Here is an 18,061-nt window from a genome sequence, read left to right on the forward strand (position 1 = left end):
GGGGGGCTGGGGAGGGAGTAAGGCGGTGGCGGGAGCCGGGCCGTCTGCGCGTGTCTGTGTAAGAGGAATAGGGGACACCAAGCACCTCGTGTCGCCTCCTCCCACAGCCCCAGACCGAATCTAGACTTGAAGGTTGGGATATTGGTCGTTCCCAGCCCCTCCCAGCGCAGCTCGGGACAGGCTCGGCTTCAGTGGAGGGACAGCGGGGAAGAGCGGGCCCCAGACTTGGCTTCCCTGTAGTGGCTGCAGATGTGCAGTGGGGTGGGCGGCGCGTGGCTGCAGGGTCAGGTACTGTGGCCGATTGAGATAGAAGGTCTGGTACACCCCGGGTGGAAGGGAGGGTGTGAGGGTCATCCTTGCGTGCAGTGCCCGTCTGGAGGTGTCTGTGGGGTGTTGGCAGCAGAACCAGTGCTGGGTGCCCCAGGACGTGAGAAGGGGTTCTTGGGATCAGATGAGTGACAGGCACACCTCTCCCTGTGCCCTCCCACCGAGCAGAGCAAAAAGGTACCAGAGCCCAAGGTGGAAGCGGGTGGGCCGTGAGGGGCTGGGGTGGTGTGCGAGAGGAGGAGCCAGGCCTGTGTGTGGAGAGAGCTGAGCAGGAGCCACTGCCCCCTTCCTCCCACCTCTGCCTCCTCTCAACATGGGTACGTGTATGCCTCTGATATGTGTGTACCCATGTGCCCCATGTGTGGGTGTGCTGTGTGTATCTTTGGATGGCTTACCTAGGCCATGAGGCAGATGCTGATTGAGGCAAGAGATGCATGGGTCATCTCACTGTAGAACAGGGAGGACCTCAGCACTCATTGAGTCCACAGAAGCCCATTTTACAGATAGGCAAAGCGAGGTCCAGAGACACAAGAGCCACATCTGTCTCCCACCAGTGAGACCTAGACAGAGGCTGGTTTTCTCCCCACCCTAGACCGTGAGTATTCTAGACTTGCTGCCTAGGCAGGGCCTTGAATGCCCACTCCAAGTTGGCTGGGAGAGGGTGAAGAATCGATTCTAGTTCATTCTAGCACATGGTCACTTCCCTTACTAACACCCCCACCAGAGCAGGGATCTGTGTTTCCATCTAGCGGATGTCTTGAGCACCCTGGGGAGGGAAGCTTATTGCCTGTCCTAGGAGCAGACCCTCACCCCGCCATGATAGTCATGAGACCCACCTCCTAAGCACTCACAGCCTTACCAAGCTCTGTCCCCGGGGCCTCAGCTCTGGCACAGCTCGCATGACGCCTCCAGGCCCCACCAGCAGCTGTGCCCTCTCAACCCTGCTGACACCCCATTCCTCCATCCCAGGAGGCTCTGAGTCCAGGGGCAGAGTGGATTCAGAGAGGCCTCCTTTCACACCAGGCCACTTCTGCTTCGTACTTCCTGAGACAGCCCAATTCTGGCTCCTCCCCCTGTCTTTCCATAGCTTACTCCTTTAGTGCCCAACTCTATCTCCTCCAGAAAGCCTTCCCTGATTGCTCCAGCCAACTCAACCCTTCCCCTCTAACCCCACCCTTCAGCCCTACCCTACCTCCCAGGCTGGGCTATTCTGACCGTCCTAGGAGGTCAGGGGCTGGGGTCTCTTACACCCACATGTTCATTACAGCCCAGTGCAGGGGCTGGGCCCACAGAGAGAGGCGAAGGAACTCAGCCAGGACTGGGTGAGGGCAGGCTGGAGTGAGGGGTCCCCATTTCCCTCCCTGCTTCTCCCTCCTCCCCACCAGCTGCCAGTCGCTCCCTCAGGGAATGGACACCAGGCAATCTTGCTCTAGCTGCACTCGGTGTGCCGGAGGAGGGAGGATACCAGGAGTTATCAGAGCCATAAAATGGCAGCTGCAAAGTTCAGGTTGAAGCCCAAAGCCTTATCACTCCTGTTTATGGTGCCCTGACTTCAGCCTGGGAAGGGGAAGTCTCTGAACAGAGAGGCAAAAAAAAAAAAAAAAAAAAAAAAAAAAAAAAAAAAAAAAAAAAAAAGGAAAGAAAACCTCCAGTGTCTCAGAGGAGGAAGTCTGCCCCAAGGCCACCTGTCAAGCTCCCACTGCCCCTGCCCCTGTCCCCCGGACAGCAGGCACAGGGACTCCTCATCCAGAAGCAGAGCTGCTCAGGGCAATGCCCAGCACAAGGCTAGTCCCAGCTACTCTGGAGGCTGAGGCAGGAGAATCGCTTGAACCCAGGAGGCGGAGGTTGCAGTGAACCAAGATCACACCACTGCACTCCCAGCTTGGCAACAGAGCGAGATTCCGTCTCAAGAAAAAAAAAAAAACTATTTCTGAAGAAGAAAAAAACAGTTTACTCTCTCCACCATGTGTATAGTGTTTTAAATTTTTACTTTTATTGTGAATAAGCAGAGAGAATATTACAATGAACGTCTGAATACCCAGTTCCTAGGTTTGACAGTTGTTAGCATCTAACAATTAATATATGCTTCATTTGCTTTTTGGCTGAAGTATTTTAAGTTATAGACCTCCTGACCTTTTACCCCAAATAATTTCAGAATGCGTATCTAAAACCAAAGGACATTCTTTTATATAACTATGAGACTGTCATTACCCCTAACAAAATTGAAAGGAATTGCTTAATATTCAAATATCCCCAGCCAGAAGGTGAGGCAGCACCACAGGACGGGTGGTGACCCTACCCAGGGCCCAGTCTTCTCGCGGAGTTTCGCGTCTGTGTCTGGCGGGACCGTCCTGCGAGCTGGTGGGGAGAAGGCAGGGTGCCTCGGGCTGGGCTCCCCTGGGTAGGACCCAGCCTTTCCGTGCAGCCCCTCTCCTGTGGCCCATATCTCTCAGGAAGTACCTCCTACTACCTAACTTCAGAACAAGTTCTTCCTGCACAGCAGGTCACCAGAAGAGGGGGAAGAGGCCACCAAGCAACCTCCATGTACTAAGGACTCAGCGTGTGGCTGCCTTTGCGGGAGCCCAGCCCTCTGCAGGTGGCTCCAGCATCACCCAAGGGACTGTTTATAAGCTGAGTCCTGCAAACTCCGATCCCCTAGGTGTGGCCAGGGTCACAATCAAGCAGCAGAGGGTTTAAGCTAAATGCTTAGCCTGTGTCTGCTGCACCTGCTTCTTTAGCTGTCATCGCAGAGATCCTCTGCAAATAAAGGAAGCCGCCCCAAAGGAAACCTCCCAAGAAGAGTCCTTAGATGGGACAGGCTAAACGTCTCTGCTTGGGTTCTGCTAGTTACGGGAGCCCTTGTCCTGATACTGCTCTGAGAGGCCGGAAGTTCTTCTCACCCTGAGACCGGTCCTGTATCCCTGTGTCTCCCCATCTCCCTCAGCACTCACGCAGCAGTTCTCTGTCTACTCTTCTACCAGAGCTCAGCCTTCCCCAAGAGGAGGTATGACTGGCAAAAAAAAAAAAAAATGGATTTGCAGTGGGGAGGCTTTGGGCTGTTGGCGAAGCGGTGTAAAAATGCCAGGAAGAGAAATCAGCAGGGGTGAAGGGAATTGGCAGACTCGAGCCTTGTGGTGGGCGCGGCTGGCACCTGTGAGCAGGTAGGACCTTCAGCCTGCCGTGGTTACGCAAGGCACCACGGCTGTGGCTAGGCTTGGGTGTGGACAGCAGGGGCAGCCTGGCACGAAGGTGGACGACAGCTTTGGCAATCACTGCTAAGCCGCTGGCCAGCCCTGGTGCCTGGCTGGTGTCTTACATGTGACCCTCAACCTCAATTCTAGAAGTAGGTGTTACTGTTCCTGTCCCATTTTATAGATGAGGTTGAGCAAACTGCCCGAGTCATCCAGCCAGGAAGTGGCAGGCAATCTCATTCTGGAGCCTGGGTCTGAACTAGGCTCTGTCGCCTCATGAAGAGGGGCCACGGCTTCCATGGAGGGGTATGGCATGTCACATGCCGCCCTGGGACTTTAGATACTTTTAAAATTAGTAAAATGTACAAACCTGAATCGACAGCACAGTGAATTGTCACATACGTGTACACCTGTGTCGCCACCGCCCTAGTCAAGCTACCACACACTGCCACCACTCTAGCAGCCCCCTCGTGCCCTCCACAGTGAACTGGAGTCCTGACTTCCTTTCATGCTCTCTGCAAAGCTGGGAGCGTGTTCCTCCTCTCTTTTGTGACTCCTGGATCTGTGAGCCCCCTTACCTTCCTATGTCCTTTACCCGCTCCCTCCCTGCCCTTCCCTCCTCCCGCCTTTTCTCTCCTCTCTCCCCACTGCCTCCCAATTACAAGATCTGCGCATCCTCACCTACCCACATGCAAAAGCCAGCAAGGACGAGTCGCTGGGCTGCTGTCCTGTGTGCCCGTAATCACTGTTTTCTCTCTGGCTTCTCCATTCCCCCTGTCTCTTTGTCACCCCGTGACTTCAGCGGGGGGCTTCCGGGAGAGCACATAAGTCGTGAGGTGTGAGATGGTTTCTGTAGGGGGCTGGAGTAATGGGGGAGAGGGCGGACGGAACCACTCCTGAGTCCCCTGTCCTCTGCTCCCCATTCCTCTGCCTCCTCTAACAGTCACAGGCAGGGAAGGAATTAAAAAGCCCTCTTTACAAACCGCAGAAGCACAAACCATCCAAGGAGGCTCCCCAGGCTTGGCAGTTTGCAGACAGTTCTTTCTCCTGCCTCACCTTACCCAGTCTGCTGGTTCTGTGCTCCTCGCAGAGAGCAGCTGCTCCCCAGAGGGACGCTCGTTTCCTGCTGTGCTGCTTGGCTCCCCTGCCCCAGCTGATGAGGCTGGGGCTTCTGATTCGCGGTCTCGGCTTCCCTTGAGGGGACTGGACACAACCTATAAGCCTGAGCTGGGCCCACCCTGTCTTCCAGAGCCCCTCGCATCTAACAGCCACAGCGCTCAGCGTCCTCACCCCTCCCCCACCACCACACCCAGCCTTTGCTCCGGGTCTCAGGTAACCCCACACGGGGAGGAAAGCAGGGCTTTCTCTCCAGCCCCTCACTGGATCCTGTGCTGGACTGAACTCCAAAAAGTAAGCTTAAAGGGAGCCTGCCGCTGCAGCTGAGCTGAGGCTGGAGAGTTTTGGGCCAGGCTGGGTTCTCAGCACCTTCTTTAGGACAGGAGTTCCTAAGCCCAGAAGGAACCCAGGCAAGACCCAAGAAGTCCAGAGCATCTCCTCCATCCTGTCCCACGCCATGGTGTTCGCTGGATATGGGAGGTGAATGACAGGGAGTTGGCAGGAGAATCCCGGGCCTAGTTGGAGACGGAAACTAATCAAGTGTTCATTCTACCTGCCCGCCCCCCATCCCCCTCCTCTCTAACCCCCCCATGTCCCCTCCTCTCTATGCCCCCTCCTCTCTAACCCCCCATGCCCCCTCCTCTCTATCCCCCTCCTCTCTATGCCCACTGTCCCGCCAGGGTTCATCAGTTCCTGCCTGGACTGGTACAGTAGCTTTCAGCCCACCTGCAACCTGAGGGATCTTTGTGAAATGTGTATCCCCCATCCTCAGCCTCCTGCTTCAAATCTCTGTTGGCCCCCGTGGCCTAAGAGTGAAAGCTCACACTTGAAAACTGGCATTCCGAGTCCTTCCCAGTCCCGCCCCAGGCTGCATCTCCCAACGTGTCTCCTGATGCCCCCGGAGCTCCTCGCTGCAGCGACACCAGGCTTCTCGCAACCTGGCACGTATTAGGCATCTTCATGCCTCCATGCTTGTGTGCACGCTGCTCTGTTGCTGGGGTGCTCTTACCCCACTTCTAATTCACATATCCTCCGTGACGTGCGTTTACAGAATGAGTTCAGCATACCCATTCTGCAGGAATCCCAGACTCTAGCTGTTTCCCACCCTGGAACACTTCCCTGGCATCAGGAGACTTGGCTATATTCTGCCAGGGAATTTTCTGACTCTCTCTGTGTGCCTGGAGCCCAGAGGGATAATGAGGATGTTTAGAATAGGGAAATAAGTACGTGGGAGAGGAAGTCCAAAGTCTGCCTGAATTCCTCGGTGATAAGGACTAGAGGGAGCTGCCCTGGCCCGGTCCCTCAAAGGGCAATGGTTGGCCAGAGGGCCCAAGGCCAGGCTGCGGAGAAGGGTTGATGCAGTCCAGACCAGTGGTCAGAGACCGAGGTCCCATCTGGGAACGTGTGTTTGCCGGGTGACATCCGGTCCCTCTTTGGGTCTCCATCTCCTCTACCCTTCTCCAGATAGGACTCAGCACTAAACTAAACTGTGGCAAAGACAGAGCTCATCTTCCAGACCACACCCACTTTTTCATAAGCCCCACAGGCTCCTGCACCCACCCCTCCTTTCTCTCCAAGCTGCCGCTGAGGAAGGGCGCTGTGGCCATGCTGTGGGGGAGCAGAGTTGGCTGGAGAAGTTGGCCCAGCACCCTTCTATCCTCAGAGAGTCGCAAGCAGACGCTGGCAGAAACCCTTGGCGCCCATGGTGATCGGGAGACAAATATTTATTGGCAAACTACGTGGCCATAGTCCTGGCTTAAGAGGGCCCAGAAAGTGAGGGTGCCCATTGTCCTGTCCTCAGAAAGCAAAGCTGAACGCTTTTGTTTACAGCAACCGGCAGAAAACGAGCTGATCCAAGCCGTAAAGAAAAGGTACCATACCAGCTCACGTTGCCAGCTGTAGGTTTCAGGCATGGCTGCATTCGCAGCCGCAGACAATGTTAACAGGACCTGATTTTTCTCCATCTCTTCTGCCTCAGCTGTGTGGCTTTCATCCCTGTGTTCCACTTGTCAACAAGAGGTCAGCAGAAGCCCAAGCCCTTGCTTCATTTAAGGCTTCCAGTCCACTGGGAAAAAGCAAATTCACTTGCTTAATCACTTAATCCAAAGTCCCAGGAGGGAGCCTCCTGGCTCTGAGTAGCCTGACTCGGGCGGTGGGTCAGGCATTGTGGCCGAGAGTGCCCTGGGTGACTTAAGTCTCGGTCACATGTCAGTCCCCTGGAAGAGGGTCCATCAGAACTCCGTGAACTAGAGGTAGGGAAGGAGGTGGTTTCCCAGACACAGGCAAGCACATGGCACAAGGGGAGAGTAAAGGGGGTGGAAGGCAGAAGCAACAGGTGTCCGCTGCATCTGTCCTGCTTTCACATTACAGGGCGATGAGAGGTGAGACTGGGCAAGAGAATCAGGAGAGGCTGGGAAGGGCCAGAAAGTAGAAAGAACCCTGTTGCTGGCGGGAAATGGGGTTGGGATGGTACCCTGGTGAGACAGGTGCTCCAAGACAGACCAATGGTGGGACACAAGGCAGAGTGGCCAGGACCCAGGTTCCTCTTCCAGAAGCCACCTCTGAGATAGACCTGGCCACTCCTCCCCCTATACTTGAGGATGAACCAGCCACAAGTCCCTGGAGACATAATGTCTTGAGCATGTCAGCCTGAGTAACCCTTATGGGAAAGAGGAAGCACATGACCCCAAAAAGGAACCACAGACACAGTTTCCTTGAAGTCTCCTAACAGTTATATCAATAACTGCATCAAGCTCCATCACACCACTGTGTTACTTTCAGTAAGTTGTGAATGACTTACCAGCTACTGTCCTTACCCCCGTTGGCTGGTAAAGGTGCAAAATGGATCTCATGTTCACGTGCGGCTTCCAGGGCAATGGCACGCAGGCAGGCAGGGTCTGGACGCTGGGGAATCTAAAGGAGTCCTGGAGATGGAGGCCCTCCCTGGACCTGGGCAAGCCCGACCCTGGTGCTAGCTGCTTCTGGGAGGGCTGGACTCCAGGTGGCCTGTGAGACAGAGGCCCCACCACAGAGCCCTCGGCAGGAACGAGAGCTGCCTGGGTGGAGGGGCGTGGTGCGCACCCTCAGGCACTGAGTCAGCCGCTCCAGCCTGGGCCCCTCTCCCTCCACAGCGATGGATTGCTGGCTGCCAGCGGGGATGCACATCCCCGTAAATGGAGCTGATTTACTTAGAACAGTGGTCAAAGTACTAAGCACTTTGGTGCCTGCAGGCCAGGAGGGACCCCCTTAAAGGAAGGCCCTCCCACCTATGTTCTTCCCACAGATCCATTCAAGAAACCTCTAAGTCAGCAGGGGAGGTGATTGAGGCCCATATAGCTTACAGAGAAACTGAGGCCCAGGAAGGCAAGGACTCTGTCGCAGGGTGGGAGGGACAAGTTGGAAGAGATGCTGAGAATGTCCGATTCTGGAGTCTCGCTGGACTCTCCTATGGCCCTGGTAGAAACTGGCATTCTCCTCCCCAGGCAGAGATGGGGAAACTGGTGTGGGGTTGCCGGGGCCAGCAGCCACTCTTCCAAAGCCACAGACACAGAAGCTGCTGCCAGCCCAACGCTTCCTCCGCGGAGGCCTTCACCCACCCTAACCCACTAGGAGCTCCCACGACCTGTTTTTCCTGGCTGCTCCTAGACATCCATCACCCCACCCACATGTCTTCCCCTAGGTCAGCGTCCCTTCACACTGGCCTGACCCTGATCCCAGGCCAGGGTTAGGGAGGGCAGAGGGGAAGCTTGGGCTTTCCCATCCCTTCTCTCCGTCTTCCAGAGCCCGAGGGAGCCTGCTGGGGTCCTCGAGGGGCTCTCTTACTTCCTTAAACCTCCCCACCCTCAGCTCCGTCTTCCAGAGCCCGAGGGAGCCTGCTGGGGTCCTTGAGGGGCTCTCTTACTTCCTTAAACCTCCCCACCCTCAGCAGATCTGGTATAGCTTGAATTAGAGACCGAAAAGGGGGCAGGTGAGGTCTGGGCAAGGAAGGCCACAGCCTCCTTCCCAGCCTGGTGACCCGGGGACTGAGCACAGGACGCTGGAATGACAGGGCTGGAAAATCAGCTAGACGTCTGGATTCTTCCCAGGCCTGGCCCTGAGAACCAGAGGCCAGGATCCAGCTCCACAAAACAGAGTAGTGGCATGAGCTGGCCCCTCACCGGGGAAGCCGAGAGAGGGACAGAGGACACTCAAGCCAAGCTGGAGAGTGGCCAAGTCCAGAGGCAGCTCCGGCCTCCAAGGGGACGCCCTCTTACCGCTGTCTGGGGCTGTGCCACCCACAAAGAGACGAAGCTGTCACAGCTGCAGCACTGTTGGGGGAGCCAGCAAGGAGCCGTGGCAGGGTCCTCAGGGCCCACCCAGGCTGGGACAATGACAGCAGGTTGGGGGAGATTCAGGTCAGGCTCCGGTTTCAGTCTGGGGTTGGATTGGCCTGCACTGGGACTGGGACCTCCTCCAGGAGAGGTGCAGCGTGGGGATGGGCCTGCTGCTCCTGAGTCTGTGGACGAGGCTATCGGCCCTTCCTGTCTCTGTCCCCAGGGCGGCCGGGCGGCCAGGCTGCAGCAGGAGTGTGACTATCTGCAGATGATCGAGGTGCAACAGAAGCAGTGCATGGAGGAGGCCGAGCTGGAGAATGAGACAGCAGGTGAGGCCCCACGAGCAGAGACGGGCTGCGCGCCCCCAAACGCCCGAGTTTCCTCATGTCGCGTCTGGGATCCAAGTCACGTCCATTCCATATTTGTTGGATGATGGTGATGAGAGGTTGGGGAGCCAGATGGAAGAAGAAAGGGGCTAACAGGACTTCACTTTCCCATCACCCCACCCTAGGCCTGGGGAACCCCCAACCAGGCTGAGGAGGGCATACTAAGCTGGGGCTCTGAAAAGTACATGGAGCCAACTCTGCCTTTGGGGGTCCCTTAGCCCTCTACTCCAGGAAAAGGAAGATGTCCATGGCTGCTACCCACCCAGGACGTGAGGCCAGGGTGCTGCGTGGTGGGGGCCTGTGAGCAGGTGCAGGGAACCCCTAGAGCTGGCACGGGGAGAACTAGCCCCAAAATACCACACTCCAGGATCAGAACATTGTACTGCATCTCCGGGGAAGAAGAGGGGACATTCAGTCACAATATGTGACCTCCACAGGGACCGCATGTAAGCTCAAAGCCATCTTGGTGATCCAGAGCAAGAAGGGGCAGGAGTTGTGTCTGCACAGATGTAAGACCTCACCACAGGGACTCGTCAGGCTGGAAACTGAGGCCCGCTCCTCCCTCTCAACCCCAGGCTCAGGCTCTGCCACACCCAGAGGACTAACAGTGACCACACACACAAACACACACACACACACACAAACTCTCACACACACACACACACAAACACAGACACACACAAACTCACACACACACACAAACTCACACACACAGACACACACACAAACACACACACACACACACACACACACACAGGCAGGCCCAGCCCCTAAGCATACATATACAGGCACACACACTGGGCTCCCCATCCCAACCCACCCTGAGTGGTCAGTGAACCGTCGGCTCACTGTTCGGCTGATGAGTCGAGGTCAGGCCCAGCGGCTGAGCACATGAGGGCCCAGCCACTCCTCGGGGGGGGGGGGCTCCACCTGGCAGTGTGAAGAGCGTGCCCAGCTCGCTAGACTGGACAGTGGGGCTGTCAGTGCAGGTGACAGCACCCTCCTTTCGGCTCAGCAGCCCAGGTTCGAATGGGCGGAATTCCTTGGCAGCACTTGACCTAGACTTGGAAGGGGGAACAGGTTTGGGGAAACAGGCCGGAAAGGTGGGAGGCGCCGAGGCAGGCTTCTCATAAGGAGCGGGGCATGACTGTCAGTTTCCAGTCTCACTGCCAGGGAGGGCGGCCTGGCACGTCTGGGCTGGAGGCAGTGAGGCGGCCGTGCCTGGTCCGGGCATCATCGCAGGCCATCCCCTCTCCCCGAGGCAGAGCCTCCAGTTGTGTAACAGCCTTGCTCAGGGGCAGGGAGCATCTTTACGTCTTCCTGGCTCCCTAGTCCCCCTTCCAGCTCCCTCTTCTTGGCCTTGGTGCCCCGGCTGCCTGCCTCCTGCTCTGCAAGTGAGTATGTATAGCCTCACGGACGGGCCTCGCCAACCCTGGTCTCAAAGCAGGACAGCGCTTTGACTCTAGGGCCCAGAGACCGAGGCATGGGTCACGGGGTGGCTGGCCCTGCCCACTACCTGCAGGCCCCGCCCACGCCACCAGTGCAGGGAGCCAGGCCCAGGTGCAGACAGGCACACCTGCCAGGCCTGGGGCAGGCCACCCTCATGATTCCGATGAGGTCACTGCTGGCACAGTGTGCCTATGGAGTGCCAACACCCTGTCACCAGCAGCCAGGCTGGGATGCAGACAAGGGCCGGTGTGGGTTGTGGCCGTGGGTCCACCCGTGGCCTTGTGTGGGGCGCTGCGCCTGTGCCTCTGGGGTCTATAGCTCTGCGTCTGACTCTGAGTATCTTTGTGAGTCAGAAGCGTGTGTCTGTTGAAGCCTGGACACTTGCCATCTCTGGATGTGCCTGGATGTGTCTGCCCGGTGGCCGTGTCTATCAGCGTGATGTCAGCACACCCAGACCTGTCTGTCTCTGCAGATCTGTCTCTGTGAGCTGGGTGTCTGTCTGTCCATTTGCACAGAGAGTGGCTTTCTATGGTCTTTCTGTTGTTTCCTGTCTGTGTTCCGTGTGCAAGTGTACTTGCGTGCATATTTGTGCACCTGGCGTTCCATGTACCGGCGTGGACATGTCGGTGTGTGTATCTCTGTGTGCACACAAATCCACAACATAGCGCAGCAGAGGCCCCACCTCACTTGCCTCACCATCCCTGACCCCAGGCTCTGGGTTGGGTTTTCCTGTGGGGTCACAGTCCACCCGTGGGCATACATAGCCAGCCTGGGCCCGGAATTTCTGTAGGCCTGGTGACTTGTGGGATGGGACCTGCGGAGCCTCGTTAGGCCATGCACAGAGGAAATACTCCCAGTTCCCAGCCCAGGACAACAGGCCGTTCCAGGCACCAGGTATATCCATGGCTGTCCCCTGTCCCTGCTTCTCCAGCCACGCCCCTCATACTGGCCTCCCCTCCCTGCTCCCCTGCCCCGCCAGCTGCCCCACACCCCAGCACCAGTTCCCGGCCCAGCCTTGGTTGTGCTGAGATTCCTTGAGGCCAAGTGTAGCCTCCTCAAGGGCAGGGCCTGGTTTCCTCTCTTCTGTCCCACCGCAGTGAAGCAGAGCCCGGGGCCAGAGGCGCAGCCCCGGGTTCACTCCCTGGCCTGTACTGGCAGCAGAGGTTTGCAGAGCCCAAAGTCTGGCAGGGACCCAGACACAGTAGCCAGCCTACATAACAGGATATGCCCAGCGCTGTCAGAGAGGGGTAAACAAAGTCCAGCAGCAACCCAGTTCCCCGAGAAATGACAGCAGCCCTTCCAACCAGGACGAGAGGGAATGTGTGAACAACCAAACCTCTCACCAGCACCGTGGCTGGAGTGGGCTCTGCCTCCACTTCCTCATCTGCGAAATGGAAGCTTTGCATAAGTTATTCATCTAAAGCGGTCAGAACAGAGCCTGGCGCTTGCAAAGGTTATGTAAGCATTTGCTGATATTCATAACAGGGTCTTGAACCCCCAGCAGGGTTTGACTGACCTGAAGTGCCCCTACTCGGCCTTCAGAGAGGCTGGCCCAGAACGGAAGAGGGACTGGCAGCTAACTTGAGGCCACAAGAGCCCTCAAGCCAGGCTGGGGGGAAGCACTCCATGAGCAACGGAGGCTGCAGTGTCCCGCCAGGCCCTGGGGGCCCAAGTATCCTCCTCAGCCTTCGGCCACAGGTGCGGCCAGACTGCTGCCGCCCCAGAAGGTGCCGCTCGCTGTGGCCAGCCTGCTCCAATGCACAGAGTCCGCAGGATCTTCCCCAAGTAAGGACATCCCTCCACCTCCTCTACCCAGACCCCCTTCTTGGGAACTCGGGAACTTTCGGACCTGAGCTGGGCTGGGCTGGACTTGGCCCAGCTGGCGTTGACTTTGGCCCAGGGGTTGGGTTTTCTGAGCAAATCTATGGGACTGGCAGGATGGCAAAGAGACAGTTAAGCCTCCTGCATAACTGCAGGAGGGTCCATGGCAGTCCTAGTCCCTCAGGGGCGTGCAGCTCCTGAGCAGAATGAACGACGGAATTTGCCTGTGCCTATTAAAGCAGACCCCTGGAGACCCCACTGCGGACCTTGCCCTGGCCAGGCTCTGAGAGCTGTGGCAGACAACGAAGCTACTGTTCAGGCTCCCCTGAACCTGCTCCCTGCCTGTTCTCCATCACAATTCACCATCCGACCGAGCTAAGGGAGTCTGTGTTGTTCAAAAACTAGGTGGGGCCGGGCGTGTGGCTCACACCTATAATCCCAGCAATCTGGGAGGCTGAGGCAGGCAGATCACTGGAGGTCAGGAGTTCAAGACCAGCCTGGCCAACTTGGTGAAAACCCATCTCTACAAAAAATGCAAAAATTAGCTGGGTGTGGTGGCGTGGGTCTGTAGTCCCAGTCACTGAGGAGGCTGAGGCAGGAGAATTACTTGACCCAGGAAGGCAGAAGTTGCAGTGAGCTGAAATTGCACCACTGCACTCCAGCCTGGGCAACAGAGCAAGACTGCGTCTCAACAAATCAACACTAACCTAAATGGCTTGTGTTTATATGTAAAATGGTGTAAGAGTCCAGGCTGTGTTCGTTACAAAAGGTTTTCATCTATACGAATGCCCGGTGGCTCATCTGGAAGCCATGCAGAATGTGAGAAAATTCATCCCTGTGCAGAGTGCAGGAGCTGCCGGTCTGGCATGTCTGGTGGCTGCCAGTCAGATGCCAGTGAGGCCCCCCAGTTGCTGGAACAATCAAAACCCCACCGGCATCCCCAGGCACACCCCATCCTCACTAAGGACTCTGCCTCCACTTCCTCATCTTCGAAATGGAAGCTTTGCATAAGTTATTCATCTAAAGTGGTCAGAACAGAGCCTGGCGCATGCAAAGGTTATGTAAGTGTTTGCTGATATTCATAACAGAGTCTTGAACGAAGGAACCAAGGATGAAGGAACTGGGGTCAGGCCTCCTTCCTGCCTCCATCGGGACGGGCCCCGTGCGGTCTGGGCAGGGCTGTGCCTCCCCTCTCAGAATGGAGGCCCCTTGAGGTGGGAGCCTGGCAGAAGGAGGACGAGAGTGGGTGCCTTTGGGCTCAGGCCCTGGCGCTGGGGGCAGCTGCACCTGCTGACCCATGTGTCCTCTGCCTTCCCCCACAGGCTGTGGCAAGATGTGGGACAACCTCACCTGCTGGCCGGCCACCCCCCGGGGCCAGGTTGTTGTCTTGGCCTGTCCCCTCATCTTCAAGCTCTTCTCCCCCATTCAAGGTAAGAGCGCCGGGCGGAAGAGGTGACGTGAGTGGGCCAGCTGCAGTGGGGACTCACCTCTCAGGAAGTGGAAAGGCCAAGGAAAGGGGTCAGACGGGCTGGAGCAATCCGAGGGACCCCTGGCAGAGAGGCAACGGTGCTGGGTCTCTAAAGAGCCCGTGGGATTGGATTAGCTCTTCACGTGAAGATAAGCATGTAGGCAAGGCTCACTAAATATTTGCTCAGCCATTGATAACTGATTGACTGACAGGTAGTTGACTGCATTATGGCTCCCGCAGCTCTGTTATCTTGGGCTGGTCGTGATTCATGATGCCTGGAGCCGATGACCTCTCGGGCTCCGAGAAGTCACCACACGACTTTGCTTACAGGCCTGGTCATGGATGAGGCAGAAGAGAAAAGGGGAGCCTCTCGAGCATGTGGCCTTTCTCGCTAGTGAGTCATTACAGAGATTTACAGTATAGATTCAGTCATTCTTCTGTGCAGTGAATGGAACGCCCCGCAGTGTGCCAGGCACTGGGCTGGACAGACAGTCGGGAGAGGATCAGACAGCCCGGGGCTGCTGGCGCTGTAACTGGAGAGGCATGTGGAAGACAGACAGGTGCATCGTCAAGAATGAAAGTGCCGGACGAGGGAATGAGGGGTGTGGGTCCCGCTTAAGGCAGGGCTTCACCAGCAGCCCCTCTCTGAGGAGCCGGTTCCTCAGCTGCAATCTGAAGGCCTGCCGGTGAGCACGCGCCACCAGGTAGAGATCCCAGATTGCGGGTAATTAAGACAGAGAATCAACAGCCTGTGGAATGAGCACCCAAGGGAGCTCGGTGACGGCCAGAGTGGCCGGAGCAGAGAGAACGCCGGAGGGAGGGAAGGAGGCCGGGAAGGGAGGCACAGGCGGGCCGAGGCCAGACCACGCAGGGCCTCGGGGACGGAGGCGAAGATTTGAGTTTCCTCCTGAGCCCGGCAAGAAGTGGGGGGCTTTAAGCAGGCGGCCGACGACGTCCAAGTTAGGCTTTTAACTTCTAACCGGTTTCTAGGTGTGAAAGGCAGGCAGGAAATGCTGATGGTTAGAATTCAGGGAGTGAGCTCTGTGGGAGTGGATGGGAGTCAGGGAGGCCAGGGAGGAATCCAGCAGGCCCTGCCTAGGCTCGGGTGTAATGAGCCGTGGAAGACCACAAGACTAGGGGGAACACGGAGGGAGAAGCAGGCCTGGGGGAGGAGGCCTCACGAGGAGCAGAACCCAGATAATCATTCAGAGAGCCAGCAGAAAACCCAGGTGTCCCCCACTCCGGGTGGCCTTCTCCTCCCTGGACCCGGTTCCCTGTTTGTGAAGTGGGGATGGCAGTAGTGCCCAGGGTCTCTTTGGGGTGGCCAGTGTGCCCCCGGACCCGGTTCCCTGTTTGTGAAGTGGGGATGGCAGTAGTCCCCAGGGTCTCTTTGGGGTGGCCAGTGTGCCCCCAGTGCCTGGTGTTGTGACCTCAGTGGGGAAAGACAGACCTTGAAGCCCTCCTGAGGAGTCCGGGGGGTCACAGCCATGCCGTATTCCAGGCGGCACCCACCTGGCTCCAGCTGCCTCCTCCAGGGACACCCGGTGCCTGGGCAGATAAGAGGGGAGCTCCTCGGGCCAGCCTCACGGTGCACCCCGTCACTGAGCCTGGAAACCCGCCTTCTCTCTGGCCCCTGGGAGCACCAGCTCATTGCCTTTCTCCCTGACGCTAACTGCATTCCTGCCCATGGCGCTTCCTTCTGTCCCTGCTGGAACGTGTCAGGGCAGCTCCTTCCCTTGAGGACCTAGACTCCCGCCCACGATCTGACTAACCCTGGGGCTGCCGGCATCAATGGGGCCTGTGGTGCCTTTGGACTGACAATAAAAAGGCAGCCCTTCCTCAGGCAGAGATGACCTCTCACTAGAGCCTACCCAGTGCAAGCAGAATATTCCTGCCGGCCAGATGCCCTTGTGCAGTGAACAACTCACACAGCTGTACTCCGTGGGCCTGGTCCCTAGGAATGGTGGAGAGAAATAGGAGACTGAGATTCAGGACTGAAAACAGAAAAAAGAGAGTGTTCTCCTGAGCAAGTAGATGAAGAAGGTGTAGGCAGCCGATCTCAAATTCCAGAGAGGAAGGTTTGTGAGGGTGGGGCAGGGGTGAGGTGAGCACCAGCTCACACCCTTTTAGATAGCAGGACTGGGAAGAGGCATGCCCCGGAAGGGACCTGGTTCCACAGGGAAAGCCAGAGAAAGCTTACAGAAGGAAGATACAAATTCTGTGGAGAGTTAGACAAAAGTCATCTACCTAGGCTGGATGAAATACTGAAGGAGGGCGTTTCGCCAGGCGCACTAAAGCACCAAAATGTGCATGGTGGCTCACTTCTTTACTTTTGTTTTTATTGTTTGAGATGGAGTCTCGCTCTTCGCCCAGGCTGGAGTGCAGTGGCACCATCTTGGTTCACGGCAACCTCCGTCTCCTGGGTTCGAGCGATTCTCCTGCCTCAGCCTCCCAAGTAGCCGGGAGGACAGGTGCCCGCCACCACACCCAGCTAATTTTTGTATCTTTAGAAGCGACGGGGTTTCACTGTGTTGGCCAAGCTGTTCTCGAACTCCTGACAGCATGATCCTCCCACCTCAGCCTCCCAAAGTGCTGGGATTACAGGCATGTACTTCCTTGATTTGTAGTCTGCATATCTTTCATCTGTGTTTCTCGCTTCAAATATTTGAAGAGACTTTTTTTAGAATAAAAATGGGAGAACCATTCTGGCTGAGAAAATTCAATGTATGGTCTATGTTTACCGTGTTTGTGGGGTCTGTGGGCTACTTCCCCTCCCCCGCCACCTGCTCATGATGCTGTAAATAAGAAAACCTTGCCGCCAGCCTAAGAAGCTCATCCTTGCTGGCTGGGATGGGGCATCATGGCAGGGAATCAGCAGGAGAGTGCCATGGTCAGGTCTGGGTGTTAGCATGACCCTTCCACCTGCCTCAGGGTGGGGAGCTGGCAGGAAAGCAGGGGTCCTACCTAATCCAGGGGAGATGAGGAGTGCTGGGGAAGGAGCGGCAGGGACAGGACTGGTGACTGATGGAGAGAGAGCAGGGAGAGGGCTACTCCCCAGTTCCTGGCTACGGGTACTGAGTGGAGGGCTCTGGGCCATGACTGTTTTGTGAGACATGGTAGGTGGGAAGAGACTGGGAGGCCGTGGGGTATTCCTCCCAGCACGGGGTTAAAGCCTCTTGCTCCCTCCCTCCGGCCCTTCATGACCCCCTCTGCGGATACGGGGCCTGCTGGCTTCCAGGCCCAGACTGCAGGGAGACTCTTGGCTGCTTCTTGGGGTCCCGTGGGGGCTGCCTTTTTGATTTCCTTGAGAGCAGCTTGCTCTGAAGTCTTGACCACAGTGCCAGAGCTCTTCAAAGAGGCCACCTAGCCCCAAAGATGACCATTCTCCCATCCCTCCTCTCCCTCACCATCCATAGCAGCCAGGGCTCCAGAAACAGGGTGCCCCTTTGACCACTGCTGGGAGCCCAGAAAGATCTGGAATCTGTATCCCAGTCTTGCTGCTCCCTTGCTGTGTGACCATGGGCAAGTCACTTAACCTCTCTTAGCCTTGGGATCCCCATTTTTTGGTGGGATAATAAAAACTTCTGAGTCTATTCTAGCCTCAACACATTAATGTTTACCCTAACACTCCACACACACGCGCACACACACACACACACACACACACACACACACGTGAAGCCGCTGTGTAAGTGCCAGAGTCACCCAGGCTTGCTGGCATAATTCATGATACCAGAAGCTTGCTGTGTCACTGGTCCCTCTAGTGAGTACAAAGCCCAAAGCTTCAGTGTCCTAGTTTCAAGGCTGGGTGACTTTGGCCTTAACTCTCTTTTTTTTTTTTTTCTGAGACGGAGTCTTGGTCTGTCACCCAGGCTGGAGAGCAATGGTACGATCTCAGCTCACTGCAACCTCCACCTCCTGGGTCCAAACAATTCTCCTGCCTCAGCCTCCCGAGTAGCTGGGATGTTGGAAATAGGTGGTTGGTGCCTC

General features: G+C 56.8%; 1 protein-coding gene across 2 annotated transcripts in view; it reads left to right on the top strand.

Annotated features, from left to right (window-relative positions):
* VIPR1 (vasoactive intestinal peptide receptor 1) overlaps positions 1-18,061 on the top strand; it is a 30,800-nt gene that overhangs the window by 330 nt on the left and 12,409 nt on the right. For both annotated transcript variants that reach the window (XM_017540979.2, XM_017540980.2), the window contains exons 2-3: positions 9,171-9,276; positions 13,926-14,033. In XM_017540979.2, the coding sequence (XP_017396468.1) occupies positions 9,171-9,276; positions 13,926-14,033 (214 nt within the window). The remainder of the gene's footprint in view (positions 1-9,170; positions 9,277-13,925; positions 14,034-18,061) is intronic.

The sequence above is a fragment of the Cebus imitator genome, unplaced genomic scaffold (genome assembly GCF_001604975.1).
Source record: "Cebus imitator isolate Cc_AM_T3 unplaced genomic scaffold, Cebus_imitator-1.0 Scaffold129, whole genome shotgun sequence".
Taxonomy (NCBI): Eukaryota; Metazoa; Chordata; class Mammalia; order Primates; family Cebidae; genus Cebus; species Cebus imitator.